Source organism: Cucurbita pepo, chromosome 11 (assembly GCF_057944985.1).
Source record: "Cucurbita pepo subsp. pepo isolate OVF chromosome 11, ASM5794498v1, whole genome shotgun sequence".
NCBI classification, from domain to species: domain Eukaryota; kingdom Viridiplantae; phylum Streptophyta; class Magnoliopsida; order Cucurbitales; family Cucurbitaceae; genus Cucurbita; species Cucurbita pepo.
This window is the reverse complement of record NC_141808.1, coordinates 17,294,200-17,310,390: the sequence shown is the minus strand read 5'-3', so window position 1 is coordinate 17,310,390 and position 16,191 is coordinate 17,294,200. Positions and strand designations below refer to the sequence as shown.

The 16,191-nt window shown below is 38.3% G+C and overlaps 4 protein-coding genes across 12 annotated transcripts; 3 read left to right on the top strand and 1 right to left on the bottom strand.

Moving 5' to 3' along the window:
- Nucleotides 1-142: 142 nt before the first annotated feature.
- LOC111805878 (growth-regulating factor 5) lies at nucleotides 143-2,606 on the top strand. Its single transcript, XM_087127999.1, has 3 exons — nucleotides 143-1,026; nucleotides 1,108-1,540; nucleotides 1,626-2,606. Exons 1-3 carry the CDS (start codon nucleotides 843-845, stop codon nucleotides 2,122-2,124), a joined length of 1,116 nt encoding a protein of 371 aa, XP_086984125.1. The 5' UTR covers nucleotides 143-842; the 3' UTR covers nucleotides 2,125-2,606.
- An 831-nt stretch (nucleotides 2,607-3,437) lies between these two features.
- LOC111805881 (mediator of RNA polymerase II transcription subunit 20a-like) lies at nucleotides 3,438-6,031 on the top strand. Its single transcript, XM_023691162.2, has 5 exons — nucleotides 3,438-3,608; nucleotides 3,699-3,841; nucleotides 3,917-4,098; nucleotides 4,277-4,366; nucleotides 5,683-6,031. Exons 1-5 carry the CDS (start codon nucleotides 3,595-3,597, stop codon nucleotides 5,923-5,925), a joined length of 672 nt encoding a protein of 223 aa, XP_023546930.1. The 5' UTR covers nucleotides 3,438-3,594; the 3' UTR covers nucleotides 5,926-6,031.
- A 69-nt stretch (nucleotides 6,032-6,100) lies between these two features.
- On the bottom strand, nucleotides 6,101-7,061 carry LOC111785193 (stress-response A/B barrel domain-containing protein UP3). Its single transcript, XM_023665632.2, has one exon. It carries the CDS (start codon nucleotides 6,983-6,985, stop codon nucleotides 6,212-6,214), a length of 774 nt encoding a protein of 257 aa, XP_023521400.1. The 5' UTR covers nucleotides 6,986-7,061; the 3' UTR covers nucleotides 6,101-6,211.
- On the top strand, nucleotides 7,056-15,828 carry LOC111805882 (protein ELF4-LIKE 3). 9 transcript variants are annotated; one of them, XM_087128008.1, is made up of 9 exons: nucleotides 7,056-7,584; nucleotides 7,678-7,798; nucleotides 8,674-8,743; nucleotides 8,828-8,919; nucleotides 10,653-10,700; nucleotides 10,833-10,924; nucleotides 11,675-11,837; nucleotides 14,155-14,290; nucleotides 15,303-15,346. In XM_087128008.1, exons 6-9 carry the CDS (start codon nucleotides 10,849-10,851, stop codon nucleotides 15,312-15,314), a joined length of 387 nt encoding a protein of 128 aa, XP_086984134.1. In that variant the 5' UTR covers nucleotides 7,056-7,584; nucleotides 7,678-7,798; nucleotides 8,674-8,743; nucleotides 8,828-8,919; nucleotides 10,653-10,700; nucleotides 10,833-10,848; the 3' UTR covers nucleotides 15,315-15,346. The 9 variants fall into 9 exon arrangements, with proteins under 9 accessions (XP_086984134.1, XP_086984130.1, XP_086984131.1 ...); XM_087128004.1 differs by having other exon boundaries at nucleotides 10,653-10,741; XM_087128005.1 differs by having other exon boundaries at nucleotides 10,627-10,700.
- Nucleotides 15,829-16,191: the final 363 nt, after the last annotated feature.

Sequence of the window (16,191 nt, the reverse complement as noted above, 5' to 3'; positions counted from 1 at the left end):
ACTGCTTTGCTTCGTTTTTTTGTTTCGAGGATTGCAAGGTACAGTAAAGACCTGGTTGGCTTGACTGAATGCCTCGAGCTCTGCTCCTGTTTCGTACATATCCCAAAGGGAGACAGAGACAGCGTTTGGGTTGGTTTTATAGAAAACATCCAACTTTTAATGCATTAAACAAAGGTTGGATTTCAACAACACCCCCATCAACTAATGGCAAAATGCGGTTGCTTTTCCAATGTTTGTCAGTCAACTCGATCGGTGTTTAATCCTAAAACAAGAGGCTAAAATGAAGCAACCAAGGAAAACGCAAAGGAAAAGAAAGGGACAGTTGTAATGGAAAAAAGGAAAAAGGAAAACGGTAAGTGGGGGGCAGTGGGATATAGTCTGAAGCTCCGGGGTAAATGAACAGAAAAAGTAAACAGAGTTGGTAGTTGCAGTAAAAGCTTAAAGCGTACAAAGTTTTTCAGGTGCAGGCAGGCATTTAGCTTCAGACTCCAACTCTTTTAGTCTGTCTCATACATGCTTGTAAATAAATTTCCTTTTCCTTTTGTTTTGTTTATTATTTTAGTTGCCTTTATCTTGTGGATTTCCGTAGAGATGTCAGAGACAAGGGTTGGCAGGCAGAACCGGAAGCTGCAGAGCGTTGCAGTCATAATATTATGAGCAGAGAGAGAAAGAAACAGAGGACTGAGGAGTGAGCATCCGGCATTATAATCAGAACCATTAGTTTTAAACATTCACACAAGATTCTGCACCCCCCAATGGTCCCTCAAATAAATATACCTATTCCACTCCTCCCTGGCCCTTCAACATTTCTCCTTCTTCTTCACTGAAGAAAAACTCAAGATATGAGCGCACGAAACAGGCTCCCATTCACTGCAGCTCAATGGCAAGAGCTAGAACACCAAGCCCTCATCTTCAAGTACATGGTCTCCGGCATCCCTGTCCCTCCTGATCTGCTCTACGCCATGAAGAGATCCTCTTTGGACACTCCTTTCATTTCCAGGCTCTTTCCCCACCAATATCCAGACGGTAACACTTCCTATTTTTCTGTTTTGACCCGTATCATTCATTATGATGCCCAAGTTTTGGGTTTATATTGTGTGTGTGCAGTTGGATGGAACTTCGTGCAGATGGGTTCGGGGAGGAAAATCGACCCAGAGCCTGGAAGGTGCAGAAGAACAGACGGCAAAAAATGGAGATGCTCCAAAGAGGCATATCCAGATTCTAAATACTGTGAGAGACATATGCACAGAGGCAAAAACCGTTCAAGAAAGCCTGTGGAAGTTTTGAAACCAACAACAACAATAACTGCTCTAACCTCTAATCCATCTACCCCACCCATCTCCTCCATCACCCACAACTCCACCGCTTCACTCAGCACCAACTCATTTCCCTCTGAAATCCATACCCATTCTTGTTTCAATACTCCTCCTCCTCACCCTTTTCTCTATCAACATGGCTCCTTCTCTAGGCCCCCTGGTTCTGCCCATTTGCAGCACAACTCCAACCCATCCTTACTTCTGGACCCTCCTGCAGATTACAGGTATGCACAAAAACACTTCTTTCTGTTTCCGAGATTGTTTGTTTTGAGACTTGACTGATGATTTTACCTTCTTGTAACCGAGAAGAAGAAATAGGTACGTTTATGCGGGGAAGGAAGATGTTGATAAGCATCCATTTCTATCGGAAGAACATTCTGGGAACATGAGAGGCTTCTCCGCTTCGTCTATGGAAGATCCCTGGCAGCTAACTCCTCTGACAATGAGTTGTTCTTCCTCATCCCCCAGACACAAGAACTGCTCAGCTTTACAAGGTGACTACTCTTCTTACTTGCAGCTGCAGAGCTTTGGCGGTTCCCCTAAGCAAGTGAAGCAAGACGAGCATTACTACGCGGTGGGAAAATATAATGAGATGCAGAGTAAGATGGACAGGGAGAAACCGGAGAAGACTATGCATCACTTCTTTGGTGAATGGTCTCCTGAAGACAGGGAGTCGTGGGTTGATTTGGATGATAAGTCATCCAATACTGGCGCAGTTTCTGAAACTCGGCTTTCAATGTCTATTCTTAACTCGTCGCAGCATGACTTCTCCTCCATTTTCAGTTCCAATAAGCATAATGAAAACTGATGACCTTTTTTATCTGATTCCATTGTGCATTTAGTGAGAAACAAGGAAAGACTTTTGGTTTGTATTTGGGATCCATGACCCAGCTGTTACCAAAATGCATTACAAATAAGTTTTGTTTGTTTGTTTGATTGATTTTCTTTGACGACTAATGTCCAAAAATGTAAAGTGAAAGAAATGAAAGGGTAGTGTATGCATGGGGTTGAAGGGTAAGTGGATTTGTTTGTATGTTTGTTCAAGTTGAAGTTGAAGAGAACAGTGGTTAGTTCCATAAAAAGGATCCAAAGAGTGTGTTTGAATGCGGTGTGCCCCATCCACTTCAATGCATAAATAGTTAGATGATGAATGATGTGTCAGAGAGGTCTGATAGAATGCTAAGGTAAGCGTCCTGGCCATCTGTCTTCTGGGCTTGGCTCAACCTTCTATGTCTGTTGTCTTGTAATAATAATAATGGGAGAGGGCCCCCAACGGACCACCTTGATTCCTGCTTTCTCTCTCTCTCACCCCTTTCTCTTCTACTTTTTCAGCATTTAGAAAGGCATACCAAATAAGCTCTTAATCTTAGTTTGATTTAGGGAAAGTTTAAAGAATACACTATCTAGATTATCAATTCCGTGGTTTCACTGTGTAACTCTAAAGGTTAAACTTTGAGGGGGGAAAACCCGAAGAGAACAATATCTGGTGGACTTGTATCATTATAAAAAGAAACAGAAAGAAACAGGAGAAAGGTCCTTTTTGAGAGTGTTGGAAAGCTTCCAAATCAATTAGTATGTAGCTGCAGGATATGGAAACTGGGCACCCTACGCCTGTCTCACTCTCTATGCAGCCCCACACAAACAACTCCTCTTAGACAAATATGTACCTTTTCTTCTCTTCCTTTCTCTCAAGGCAACTGTTTTGATTCATTTTGCTTGTGACCCTTTTCAGTTTACTTGTAGTTTCATGCTAAAATGGAGCCAAATTGGTAGCTTGTCGTGGGAGTAAAACAAGAAGGGAAATAGAGGATTGTCTCTATTTCTCTTATTTGTGAAAACTTGGAAGAAAAAAAGCTGTCTTTAACCACATTGATTTGATTGCCATTTTTTAGAACCACTATTTGAAGCTCTACATGGTTTAAAGACCTAAATTCTGAAGGTATTTAACAAGAAAAGACTTGACTAAGCAATAGTGTAAAAGCATATGGTCAAAGTGGTGGCCCTTCAGATATTGGAAGAGAGGTTCCACCGTTGTCACCTCCACTGTCCATTAAACAGAGAACAAATGTTTTTATTTATTTGTTTATTGTTCTTTTTGAGATCCAGTAGAATTGTATGGATCCCCGAAGGGCATGGCAACGGGCAAAGACTCAAGTTTGGGCTGGCAGGGGTATTTATTCTTTCAATTGGGCTTTCTGTGAAAGTTGCAAATTGTGCTTAATCTGCTCCGAACCGCCTCATCTCCGTTGTTTTGCTGCGGCTTTGTACGGGTGGAAGTATGCCGCTAAAATGGTAAAACCCCAGAAACCCCCATCAAAAAAGTGCTCGTTATTTCCTGTGGATTTGTTTATTGATCTACTTTCTTCGTTGTCCTTTGATTAGGGTTTTGCATTGGCAACCGAATGCCGGCAGCACTGTTAACAGTCAGATACTCAACGAGGTTTCGCAGTGTGTTGAGAGTATCCATGGCGTTAAAGGGGGCAAGTGGAAAGCTACTCTTACATTCTACAAACCCATCTTAAGAGGTGATCGCATTCTTTTTGTAGAGACGTTTTTCGGGATTTGATTACCTAAATGAATCTTAAATCTGTCAACAACAGATACGAACATAGCAGCGGGCGAGTTCCCGCGCGACTTTCTTGGAATTTCTGTGCCGGAGCAACCAAACAAGTACTATCTCATAATTCGTGGCCAACGGATCGTGTTAGAAGCTGATTTTACGATTCAGGCTATAATGGAGAAGCTGCAGTCTTACAAATTGCGCGTTGCTCTCAATTTCGAGGTTGGGCCACCCAGGCTTTTCTAGTTCTGATGCATTCTTCATTTCCCCATGTCCAGAAATTCAAATTTGGAGTTGATTTTTGTAGCTATCTTCTCTCTGTTCTTCTGCCCTTTTGTTTATAGTCGTGTGAGATGGATAAATCTTTGGTTACATACAGTTTGCCTTGTTGGTTTTGTAGGGGTTTCAGTACCAATTAGGGGATTTCCAACTAAGAGTGGGAAAAGTTGTTCCCAACAATTCCGAGAATTTGAGAGGAATTGTCATGGAGGTAAGGCTCATTGCATCTTTTCATGTCAACTCTGCTCATATGTTATTGCACGTTCTTCTTGTTGGGTTTTTTTTTTTAATGTCTTGTTTTTGTATCTGAGCGAGCAGTTTCTTTTCCTATGAGCTGTTGGCCTCTGTGGTTTGTTTGTTAGGAACCACGACTTCTCAGAATGGTATGGTATTGTCCACTTTGAGCGTAAACTCTCATGGCTTTGCCTTTAGTTTCTCCAAAAGGCCTCATACCAATGGAGATGTATTTCCTTAATCCTCCCCTCGAGCAAAGTACATCATAGAGCCTCCCCTAAGGTCTATAGAGCCCTCAAACAACCTTCCCTTAATTGAGGCTCGACTCCTTCTCTGGAGCCCTCGAACAAATTTCACCATTTGTTCGACACTTGAGTAACTTTTGACTACATCTTCGAGACTCACAACTTCTTTGTTCGACATTTGAGGATTCTATTGACATGCCCTGATACCATGTTAGGAACCACAACTCTCCACAATGGTATAATATTGTCTAGTTTGAGCATAAGCTCTCGTGGCTTTGCTTTTGGTTTCTCCAAAATGTCTTGTACCAATGAAAATGTAGTTCCTTATAAACCCATGATCAACCCCTTAATTAGTCGACGTGGGACTCCTCCCCCAACAATCCTCAACATTGTTCTTAACTCAAGAACAATGAAGTAGAAGGAAAAGGCATCAAATAACTAATTAGTAGGCTCTGTAGTGAAGGATCTTATGTTGAGAAGTAGTGAGATCTGATAAGGATATCTTTGCAAAAGCCTACGTAGGCATAGTTATGCAAGTTCGTTATTGTGATCTTCACGCTTTCTGAGTAAATTCCTCCCAAAGAGTTTATCAAGTTTAGAAAGTGTCTTCCAGTTCACCTGGATGCTTGATTATAATATGTAGCCTTTGCTTGGGCTCAATTCCCGAATGTGGTGCTCATCCTGAAACAAATAAAGCAAAGTAAAATGCCGATTTCAAATGTATGGCTTTCTTGTCTCAAAAACATTTTGCCATGTTCTTTATTTGAAACGTCTCTGAGATGGCTTGCTTTCATGCTGAAGTTGGAACCTTGACACTTCTCTAGCAAATCTCAATTCAATCCCGTAATTTGTTTCGAATCTATTACGATGAACATGATATTGGAAGGACTGTTGAATTTGGAAAGCAGGACTCGTATTCAAGTAGAATCTGTATGTCAAAATGTGCACATGTTATACTTTTTGGCTGCTGTTTGTTGCTCTTCCAATGAAACATTTTGAACACTTTGAGACCGTTCACTATTCCTATGTTTAAACCTGTATATTGCAGATTGAGTATCTGCCAATTTCTTCAATGGAGAAATCAAAACAGGTGATGGAGGAGTTTTTCGAGGTATGGCAAGAAGCCATGTCAAAAAGCTCCCTACCTGGTCGTTTCATGCACATAGAACCCAACTTTGCAGAATATGGACTGTCGGATTACTATACTTCTCAACACACAGCGGTTCAGTATGCCAATGTGATGGCCCAGCTAATCGCTACTGTGCAAGCAGTTCAATCAGCCAGAAACTAGAATAAAAATTGCTTCTTTTTTTTATTTTTCAGCTTGAGATCAGAACTCTTATGATGTTTAAACTTGTTCCTCTTATTCGAATAATGGAGGATAAATTTGACTGAAATTGTATGCGCTTGAAAATGTTAAAATGGACGCCAAGGCGGCGAGCAACAAACAGAGAAGAAACTCAAAATCATCGGAATGCTACAATTTCATACATCACGGTGGACGCTTTTATTCAATTTCAACACATAACATCGTTCATCAGAAATTTGTTTGTAGCGACAATCATAGATGGATGGGATTAGAGACTCGCGGTTTGCGCCGGCGGAACCACGTAATCCACCACAATCACACTCTCCAAATGCTCCCTGACCTTCTCTTTATGCAATTCAACCATTTCTGGGTCTGAAGACGCCGCTTCCAACTCCTTCGGCCCCGGGAAAATGGCAATCGAAGCGATCGAATACCCCTTGGCTCTGCCCGGGGAAAAGTTCTCGCCCACCGTCAACTGGACATTGGGCCCCAATTTCTCCCTCAGACCTGCGATGACCTCCAAGATCTCGTTCTTAACTTCCTCCGCCAGATTCTCCTTGAGTTTGAGGAAGGTGATTCTAAGGGCAGAGCCAGGAGGTGCGGCGACGGGGCCTTGCAAAGCATCGGCGACCCAATCGACGGCCATGATGTCATCGCAGATAGGAAGAACAAATTGCTTGACAACGTCCACGTGGGCGGAGTGGGCGGAGTAGCTGGAGAGATCCTCCTTGGAAGGGTAGCGGCTATGAAGGAGGTGAGTGAAGTTGGAGGCGGAGGAGCAGTTGCGGAGGACGGGGGCGGCGGTGAGATGGAGGACTTGTTCAAGGGAGGTTAAGGAATTGAGGCCAGTGAGCATGTCGTTTACCTTAGAGGAATCGACGCCATCTTTAACCTTGAAGAGGACGACGTGTTCGATTGGCGGAGTGTGTGTAGACATGTTGACGGAGAAGGGCCTGAAGGAGGGGCGATGGTTTGGGCGGAGGCGGAGATGCCTAGAACTGGAAGGAAGCGTGGAGATCGTACGGAGTGCAAGTGATAGCATTTTATCCCCAAAAGTGAAATGAGTATCAGAGAATTTGGGCGACGGGGACGTGCTAGGGTTTCCGATTCTCTGCTTCTAAAATCAATCACCCGCTAATCCTGTCCGTTACTTTTAAAGTAACGCATGGACACTCTTCCAAGGCCCCCTAAAATCTCAATACAACATTCCAAATATTACTTCTACCCCAAAAAGAATTCAACTGTTTACACCCTAATACGAATAAATTTGTTATAATTAAGTTTGCTTTTGTTCCTGCCAGTTCAATTTTACACACTCTTCAATACACAAATAGTGCTAGAAAAAACCACCAAATGCTCTTATTTTGGCGAACTGAAGCCATGAAACTTACCACTATGTTTGATAAACAATGCGATTTTAGCTGGTTTTTGATGTTTAATGAAGTTCTTGTTACATTTGGATCTACAGTTTAGTTGTGCTACAATCTTCGACAAAGGAGGTCGCAAATTTCCTTCCGGCCTCTTCTTCTAAGTTCTAAGCAGAGTCGGTTCGTCGAGCGAAGATCTGTGCGCTCGGTTGCGTCTCCCGCGTCTTCTCCCATCCAGAGTCTCTTCCTCAAGCCGTCTTCAGAATATGCTCGAGTGAGTTTCCGACGTCCATTCTCTAATAGTCTTCCTGATCTATTGCTGTCATGTTTGTGTATGATAATATATTCTGTCTATTTTCTGTTGAAGATCACTAGAGTATGAACTATACTTGATGGCCGATGTAATATAGTTAACAGTAAGCCCAATTGAGGCCCAAATGATGATGATCGCTATCGACTTTTTGGAGGCGATCGTTCTGTGGTTGAAGGTTCGCCTGAATCCATCTTTTTCATCTTAGACTACTGCTTTTACGTTTTGTATTAAACTTACGTTTTCCCCCGAGTGATAAAATCTCCGTATAATTCTTGGGTTTGATCAGCACCAAGATATTTTCTTACAATCTAGATATTTGACTATTATGTAGTATTTGGCATGATAAATGAACTTACTCATCCTTTAGGCCTCATGCAAATAGTGGACTTAATTTCTGGCTGTTGTATTCATGCGAATGTTATTTCATCCTTGCTCATGGACCAAATTTTGTTCGCAATTACATCCAATGCCTGGACATGGGTAAAAGATATCTTGTAGACATAGTCGATAACTCTGCTGAATATATCTTCTAACAGGGTGAGCAAGATAGACATTCGTGATTAGTAGTTTCTTCTCATTCAATTTCACTGTTATCTTGAAGGCCGCAACAACTGATAACCTGATACTTTCCTCATGCATCATGGACATAAAGCAAAATTAGGGGATGATTTTTCTTTTTTCTCGAAAAGATAAACAAATGTATCAATATAAAGTTTCTTCTTCTTAGTGGTTTGTTGTATAACGTTAATGGCTCCTTTCATTTACATATATACCATATTTGTTGTTGCACACAAATCAAAATATTTGAGAAAATTTCTGTCATTAAAATGATTTTATTTAGTTTCATTAGTGTCTTTCAACTCAATTGGTGGGATGCTTGTAGAGATAGTTTTAGCTTGGCCCTATTTTTGTTGGCGTGCTCATCTTGAACAAGTCTCTCTAGGATGCAGTGCACTGCATTCTGTTGGTGGAAACCGAAAACTTCTATGGCAAGTTTCTGGTTCAGTTACGCACTTTGTTTGTAACTTTTGTACTTTGTTTCTTCTCAAGGTGTTAACATAGACGGGGGCTGAAGGATTTGGATAGATCATGTTCCAATGTCTAAGCATTAGTTACGATGGTATATCATATTAAATGTTTTTAGACCTCTTCCATGGCTGACTTGTTGTTTCTTGTCTCAATTGTTTCCCTTTTTCTCTTGAAGATCAGAAGACTTGAGTAAGTGCATTCAACAGGATTTCTGCATAGAGGCATAAAACCTTCCTTTCTTCGCATCTTGGGCAAAAAGAAAATCCGGTGATGAGCTTTTTTTCCCTTAGAAAATATATAATAAACTATTTGTTTTCAGTGTTAATCAATTACTTCAAGATTTTCTTGCCAGCCTTTTTCTTTCTTGGTTGTGTTTAGCATTCTGAACTTTGTTGCATAGTTTACATAGTCGAATTTGGATTAACAAAAAAGATAGCCTGATGCAGCCACCAATTATTATAACTGGTTTACCTTGCCGCATCTTATTTTTCTTGTATTGCTGTTCTCACTGGTCCGTCATCTCTCGATGTTTATTGCTTGTTATGTCTGTAGTCTGTTTTGTGCTTGACCTGTTTAGTGAAGATGTTAGTGAATTAATACAAATTTTCCTTACATTTAGCTCTCTGATCATTTTAGATCGTATTAAAATCCTCGTTTAATAATTCAACATTGAGAATGATGTACTGTTTTTAACTTTTAGTTTTAGTCGTATGAGTACATTCAAGTGATATTTCTACAAGTATCCCCCATAATTTTGAAAGTTAACCAACACATTAACTGTTTGGGGCCAATCGTATTAGAACAATAATAATTTTCTTATGGAATGCAGTTACCAAAATTGGAATATTTCAGTTACTATAAATGCGATTCGACCTTAATTCTCTCTGGCATGTTGATATTATGATGACTGCTCTGCTCATTGAAGAACACTATCTATTTTCTCCCTTGTGGTAAACCGTTAAAAGGCAAAGGCCTTATTTAATGATAGAATGTTGTTAGTGACTAATCACGGATGAAGGGTCTTATTTGGGATTTATGTCGAGGATTGTTGGAAGAGGAGTTCCATCTCGGCTAATTAAGGAGTTGATCATGGATTTATAAGTAATGAATATATCTCCATTGGTATGAGGTCTTTTGGGAAAATCAAAGGTAAAGCCATGAGAGCTTATGCTCAAAGTGGACAATATTATACTATAGTGGAGGTTTGTGATTTCTAACATGGTATCAGAATCATGTCCTTAACTTAGTCATGTTAATAAAATCCTCAAATGTCGAACAAAGAAATTGTGAGCCTCAAAGGTGTTGTCAAAAGTGACTTAAGTGTTGAACAAAGGGTGTACTTTGTTCGAGGGCTCCAGAGGAGTCGAACCTCAATTAAGAGGAGGCAATTCGAGGGTTCCATAGGCCTCATGGGAGGCTCTATGGTATACTTTGAGGGGAGGATTGTTGGAAGAGGAGTCCCATATCGGCTAATTAAGGAGTAAGAAATACATCTTCGTTGCTATGAGGCCTTTTGGGAAGACTAAAAGTAATGCATGAGAGCTTATGCTCAAAATGGACAATATCATATTAGTATAGAAGTTCGTGATTCCTAACAATTTATAATATGGATTGCTTCTGTTCAGCGGAGCTTTTTCTCCAAGCTTCATCTCTGATAGCTTCCGACAGGAAACTTTTCTTTGAAAAATATGAGGAAATCATGGTACATCTTGGTACCATGAATTTTGTTAAAGAAAAAAATCCATTAGAACCACATATTCCTTATGGCCTTGGTCCGACAAGGTTTTTTGTTTATGTTCATATGAACTAAATTTCTGACCATGGTTAGCTCTCAAATCTTCTTCAATCACGAAGTAGTCCTCCTATTAAAAGATATTTAAGGGTGAAAATGGTTACCATTTCACTTCTTAGGTTTAGTCGTGTGAAAACTTGTATTTATTTTGAATATTTACAATATTTTGTTTGTACATGAAGGTGATGTTTTTTGATGCAAGTGACAGATGACAAGGTTAACTGATGCATAATGTTGGGTGATCGAATGTGGAAGAGTAAGCATCACTTGTAGTGGTTTACCATATTCCATGTCCATGTCAGTCTCTGCTATTATTAAATGTTTTGAGAGCTCTTTCATGCTTGAGTTGTAGTTTCTTGTCTTATAGGTTTTCCTTTTCCTCTTGAAGATTAAGAGAATGGAGTATGTGCATTCAAAAGGATTCCTGCAGAGGCATTAAACCTTCCTTTCCTCTTGCATCTTGGACACTAAACAAATTAGGTGATGTTTTTTTTCTCTCTCTTTTTTCTTTTGTTTAATAAAACAAATAATAATCAATCAATGCAGGATTCTTATTTTTAATCAATAAAAACTTTCTAGGTATGATAATCACGTTGTTCATACTACACTTTTGACTTTATAATTCTTTTTTGGATAACAGTGAACTCCACTTGATTTTAAAAAAGATGATGGAATGGCATTTAATTAATGTGTAGTACCCATATAGATTTTTTTCAATGTAGTATTGAGTACTTTCATTAATTGATTACAACATCTTTTTTTGATGAAAACACAGAGCTATGAAAAACAATTTTTTCAATATGAAGTACTTTTTTTTATTATTGTAAGGGATGACATGCCATTTTAAACTTGAAAAATAATTGAAAAGTTATATCTTTTCTATTTCCCTCCGGATTAGTTCAAGTTGGTTAATTAAGAGGAAAATGAGCCAAAATTTTTAATGAATGTTGGATTTTATTCTCTTTTGAACTCCGATAAGATTATATCAGGAGAAAAACCACAACTAATGGAACCGGAAAAAAGAAAAAAGGAACATGGCCATTTCTCTGATATGTGATCGTTGGAGGGCTATGGCCTCCACTGCTGTTCTTGCTCTGCTGCTCATCTTTCAATCTATAAAGGCCAATGATTTCAATAACCTTTGTCTCCTCTTCTCTTGCCCATTTGGGTTGGCTTCTTTCCTTTCTGTTTCTTTGATTTTCATTTCTGTTCTTTGTTGGGTTACTTCAGATTTTGTAATGGCTGAAAATGTGTGCATAGAAGTGAAGTACACTATGGAAGAGGAACCTGTAAAGCTTCTGGGAATGAGACTTTCTCGTTTGGATGTGATTATGATTCCACAATCTGACGATGGATGGCCACTTCAAGTTTCTCCCCTGCATTATACCCAAAGGTGAGAATCATCTTTCTTTCTTTCTTTCTTTCTTTCTTTCTTTCTTTCTTTCTTTCTTTCCTTCTTTCTTTCTTTCTTTCTTTCTTTCTTTCTTTATCTCCTGCAATATTATCCTTCATGTGTTTTTCCACCCCTGATTTTATTAAAAAAACATTAATCGGAAGAGGATAAAAAATGGTATGATATTGTTCACTTTGTGCATAAGCTCTTATGGTTTTGCTTTTGATTTCCCTAAAAAGCTTCGTATCAATGGAGATATATTCCTTACTTATAAACATATGATCAACCCCTTAATTAGCCGATGTGGGACTCCTCTTCCAACAATCCTCAACATCTCCCTCTCTAGTCTCTTGTGCTTCTTTCTCCCTTCGTGCTCGTGCTTCTTCCTTTTTTCTTGCGCTCGTTGGGCGCACGTACACAAAATTCAAGAAAAATTCTAGCTCTTTTTCTCTTGAACTCTTTCTCTTTCTCTCGAACTAGCCCAGCAAAATCCTACCCGGTCACGTTTTTTCTATTAATTGTCACCCCCTTTCGTTTTTCATGTTTTTTGGGTAGCAAGTGTCCACTTATCCTCCATCTCTTTAGGGTGTAGGGACGTGAGAGAGGGAGGAAAGAAGAAGTGTAGAGAAGATGGGTCGTGAAGGTATTATGTATTTTTACTAGATGTTGAAGCAAGCAAAAGGTTATGCATCCATTGTTTCAAAAATTGGGTTTTTTTTTTTTTCCTTGTTTCTAAGTTTACCATGTTTAACTTCTATCTATAAACATTTGAGTCTATCTTTTTTTTAAAAAAATTGAAAACCAAAACTAATTATTAAGAATTATATGATTTTTGATCTATAGAACAGAAAAGAAAATGACATTATTGATTAAAAATTGCTAAGATTTGAATAAGTAGGACCTACGAACGGCCATACTAAAGATAAAATCCCAAAAATAAAAATGAAGAGCACACCCACAGAAAGCGAAAGCCCTTTGTTTGTTTATATCGTATCCCCAAAGTCACTGAAAACAACCCAATCCCATTTCCCCTTTTTCCTAAATCTCCTCATTCTTCTCCAAATAATTATCAATTCCTTCACTTCCCAACTTTCTTAAACCCAAATTATATATATATATATATATATATTTGACTGAAGTCGACTTTCAGCCTTAAAAAGGCTTAAATTATAAATGAATAATGGCAGATTGAGATTATGCAATATATAATATTTATTTATTTATTTATTTATGTATGTATTCTTGTTAGTCAATATCGGCAGAAGATTGAGATATTTCTTAATTCATAATTTAACATCTTTTTTTACTAGCAGATTTTTTTACTAGCAGGATAGTTACTAACCATGCTAACAAAATATTTTTTTTTTCGGTAAACTTTACTGTTGACATATTTGGGTTGAAGCAATTTTCTGTTGGGTGTTTTGTATGAATCTTCCTAGAGAGAGATACGTAGTGGTATGTGAGTATTGTCTTTTGTCTTAGAAACAAATAAGAGAATACCTAAACTTTGCGTTGTGGAATCAAATTCTAAATGGACACACGGACACACGGTAGAAACGCAACGCAACTAGGAATCAAGTATTTAGAAATTGAACTAAAAAGTTTGCCTTTATTGTTGTGTTAACATAGTGATTAAGAATCTTAGAACTGTCTTTTTACTATTTATGAATTGAATTGCGTTTCAATGGTGAAATTCCCTTGGGTTGCTTGGCTCCACAAATTGGTCAGCACCAAAATTAGTTGTCATTTGCTAACTCCTGTTTTGGAGGATCTTTATTAGTGTACACCGAAATTAGTAATGGGAACCCAGAAAGGACCTCGAAATTGGAGTTTCGAGACACAATTCATAATATATTCTAATAATAATGAAACAAAGAAAGAAATAATTAAATGTTTGACAGTAGGAAAAAGGTAAAATGTATCCCATCTGCGTTGGTTCACTGGGTACGACAATTAAAGAAAGCCAAACCACTTTTATATTTCCCCTTTGCAAAAGAAGATATTACAAACAAATGCATTAAATTAGGGAGGGGGGGAGTGACGTGAAAGTCCTTGGAGGAAATTTTGTGGGAATTTGGAATTTGGAATTTGGGAAAGACAAGATTTGGATCTGAATAAAAAAAAAAAAAAAAAAAAACAGAAAACACAGAAGCAATCCCCTCCTAATTTGATGAACAAGAAGCAGCAGCAGAAATGGAAATAATAAATGCGAAATAACTGGTGGGATTTTTGGTTATAAAGTTTCAATAAAATGTATATATATATATATTCTCTGTCTTTTATTTTTATTTATTTGTCCATCTCTCTGTTTCTCTAGATTTCTCAGAAATTACAGAAGAGGTGTCTGTCTGTTCCGGAGATTCGATTCAATCGGCCATCTTTTTTTCCACTGCTCCTCGGGATTCAGACTCACTCTTTCTCTTCCTCAAAATATAATGTTTGAGATTTTGAAGGTATTTCCAACTTTATTTTTACCCATTTTCTAATCTCTCTTTTATTTCTTCCTTCCTTCTTCACTTTCTTTTATTTTATTTTGAGACCTACTTCAAAATTTATAATAATTGCATAAATAATCCGAGAAAACAAGACCACTTTTCCCTTCATTTCAATTCCACTGGGAGCTTCTCTTTTTGCCCATGGCTTCCTGGGGTCTTATTCTTTCTTACAGAACTAAAAAGAAAAGAAAAGAAAAGAAAAGAAAAGTTGTGAGTTTCTGTGTTTTTGTTTTTCATTTTATTTATTTATTTATTTATTTATTTATTTTGCTGTCCCCAGGTAGCTGCAGTCATTAAATTTTGTTCCCCTCTTACTCCCTTTACTATTCTGAAAACAATTTCAGATTGTTCCTAGATTTCTTTTGGTTTGTCCAAATTTGAACCTATACAGATTTTGCTTAAATGGGTTGGGTTGCCTGCTTTTATTGTTTTAAGTAGTTTGTCTATGTATCACAAATTTCAGATATCTTTATTAGAAATATAGAATATTAGATTAGATCAATAATGGTGTCTGTGCTTCATTGGACTGGTTTTTGAGTGTATGAAGAGATTCTTCCTTGGAGCTCTGAGCTGTACGTGGGTATGCTCTCAGTATAATATTAAAAGAGTTCCTTTTTATGGAAATCGGAACAATGGGATCTGCCTTTTCTTTCTATCTACATCTCATTATCAAGCAATAATAAAAGCCATTTTTTACATTAATAATTTCTCTTGTTTGTCCTCTCCTCTCATCATCCATGGAGATGGAGGTGATGATTTCTGCTACAGTTCTTGTCTCATGTGCAGAAAAGCCTTGTCCTTAAAAATGGAAAAAATCTTTTTTTTTTTTTTTCTTCTTCATTTTGCCTGTTAGTGAAAGCTTGTATGTACCGATAAGAAGATGTGATTATGTTTCAGTCCTTTAAAAGCATATGTTAAATGAAATTAAATGGTAAAGAAACTGAAAGCTTGCATTTGATATCTGAAGCAGGATAGGAAGTGATATTGAGAAGAACGGTGTGTTGGGTTAATGGAGGGGGAGACATTGTCATCAGGAGGAATGGGGAATGGAAGGCAGATGGATGGGAAAATGGCTCACACATTTCAGAAGAATTTCGTTCAAGTTCAGAACATTTTGGATCAAAACAGATTGCTGATCAATGAAATTAACCAAAATCACGAGTCCAAAATGCCCCACAACCTCGCCAGAAACGTGGGCTTGATTCGCGAGCTTAACAACAACATCAGAAGGGTTGTTGATTTGTACGCCCATCTCTCTGCTTCCTTCACCAAATCCATGGAGGCTTCCTCCGAAGGAAACTCCGCCGCCAAGCCTGGCCACAAGCGCAACCGCCCTCCGCCGTAGCCCATATATATATATATATATATATATATATATTACTACCCTCCCCTCTCCCCTTTTCTTCATTCTTTGCTTACGACGATAATTTCCCAGATTCTGTGTTTCCAATTCTAAACCAAAATTAAGCATATATTTGTCTTCTTTTGGGTTTTTCCTTTCTTGAATCTCTCTTGTCTGTTGGGGAAACATTGTGAAGAAGTAGTAAGGTAGTGTGCAGGTACTCCATTGGGGTTCTCCCACCAACACAAACCTCCTTTTGTTGCTCTGCTTTTTTGCTCAGAACTTACTGTTCCGTGATTTCATTTTTCTTTTGAAGAATTAAATTAAGCCCTTTTAAAAAAAAAAAATTTAAAAGTTGCATACATTTCTCATCTTGGTCTTTGTGAAGATGCCATGGGTTGAATGATGGCAGCTTTCGAGGGTCTTTTTGGTTCACAGCCACACACCCACCACAAGAACAGAATCTTAGATAAGGGATAATCATCTTTTTGACCCTACCTCATAACTCATATTCATA

Bases quoted from the DNA above. Each gene is read 5' to 3' on its own strand.
- LOC111805878 (XM_087127999.1), top strand. From the start codon at position 843: ATGAGCGCACGAAACAGGCTCCCATTCACTGCAGCTCAATGGCAAGAG. The intron at 1,027-1,107 runs GTAACACTTCCT...GTGTGTGTGCAG, and splicing joins TCCCCACCAATATCCAGACG to TTGGATGGAACTTCGTGCAG. The intron at 1,541-1,625 runs GTATGCACAAAA...GTAACCGAGAAG, and splicing joins GACCCTCCTGCAGATTACAG to AAGAAATAGGTACGTTTATG.
- LOC111805881 (XM_023691162.2), top strand. The intron at 3,842-3,916 runs GTGATCGCATTC...TGTCAACAACAG, and splicing joins CTACAAACCCATCTTAAGAG to ATACGAACATAGCAGCGGGC. The intron at 4,367-5,682 runs GTAAGGCTCATT...TGTATATTGCAG, and splicing joins TGAGAGGAATTGTCATGGAG to ATTGAGTATCTGCCAATTTC.
- LOC111805882 (XM_087128002.1), top strand. From the start codon at position 11,479: ATGGCCATTTCTCTGATATGTGATCGTTGGAGGGCTATGGCCTCCACT. The intron at 11,838-14,154 runs GTGAGAATCATC...CTGTTTCTCTAG, and splicing joins CCCCTGCATTATACCCAAAG to ATTTCTCAGAAATTACAGAA.
- LOC111785193 (XM_023665632.2), bottom strand. From the start codon at position 6,985: ATGCTATCACTTGCACTCCGTACGATCTCCACGCTTCCTTCCAGTTCT.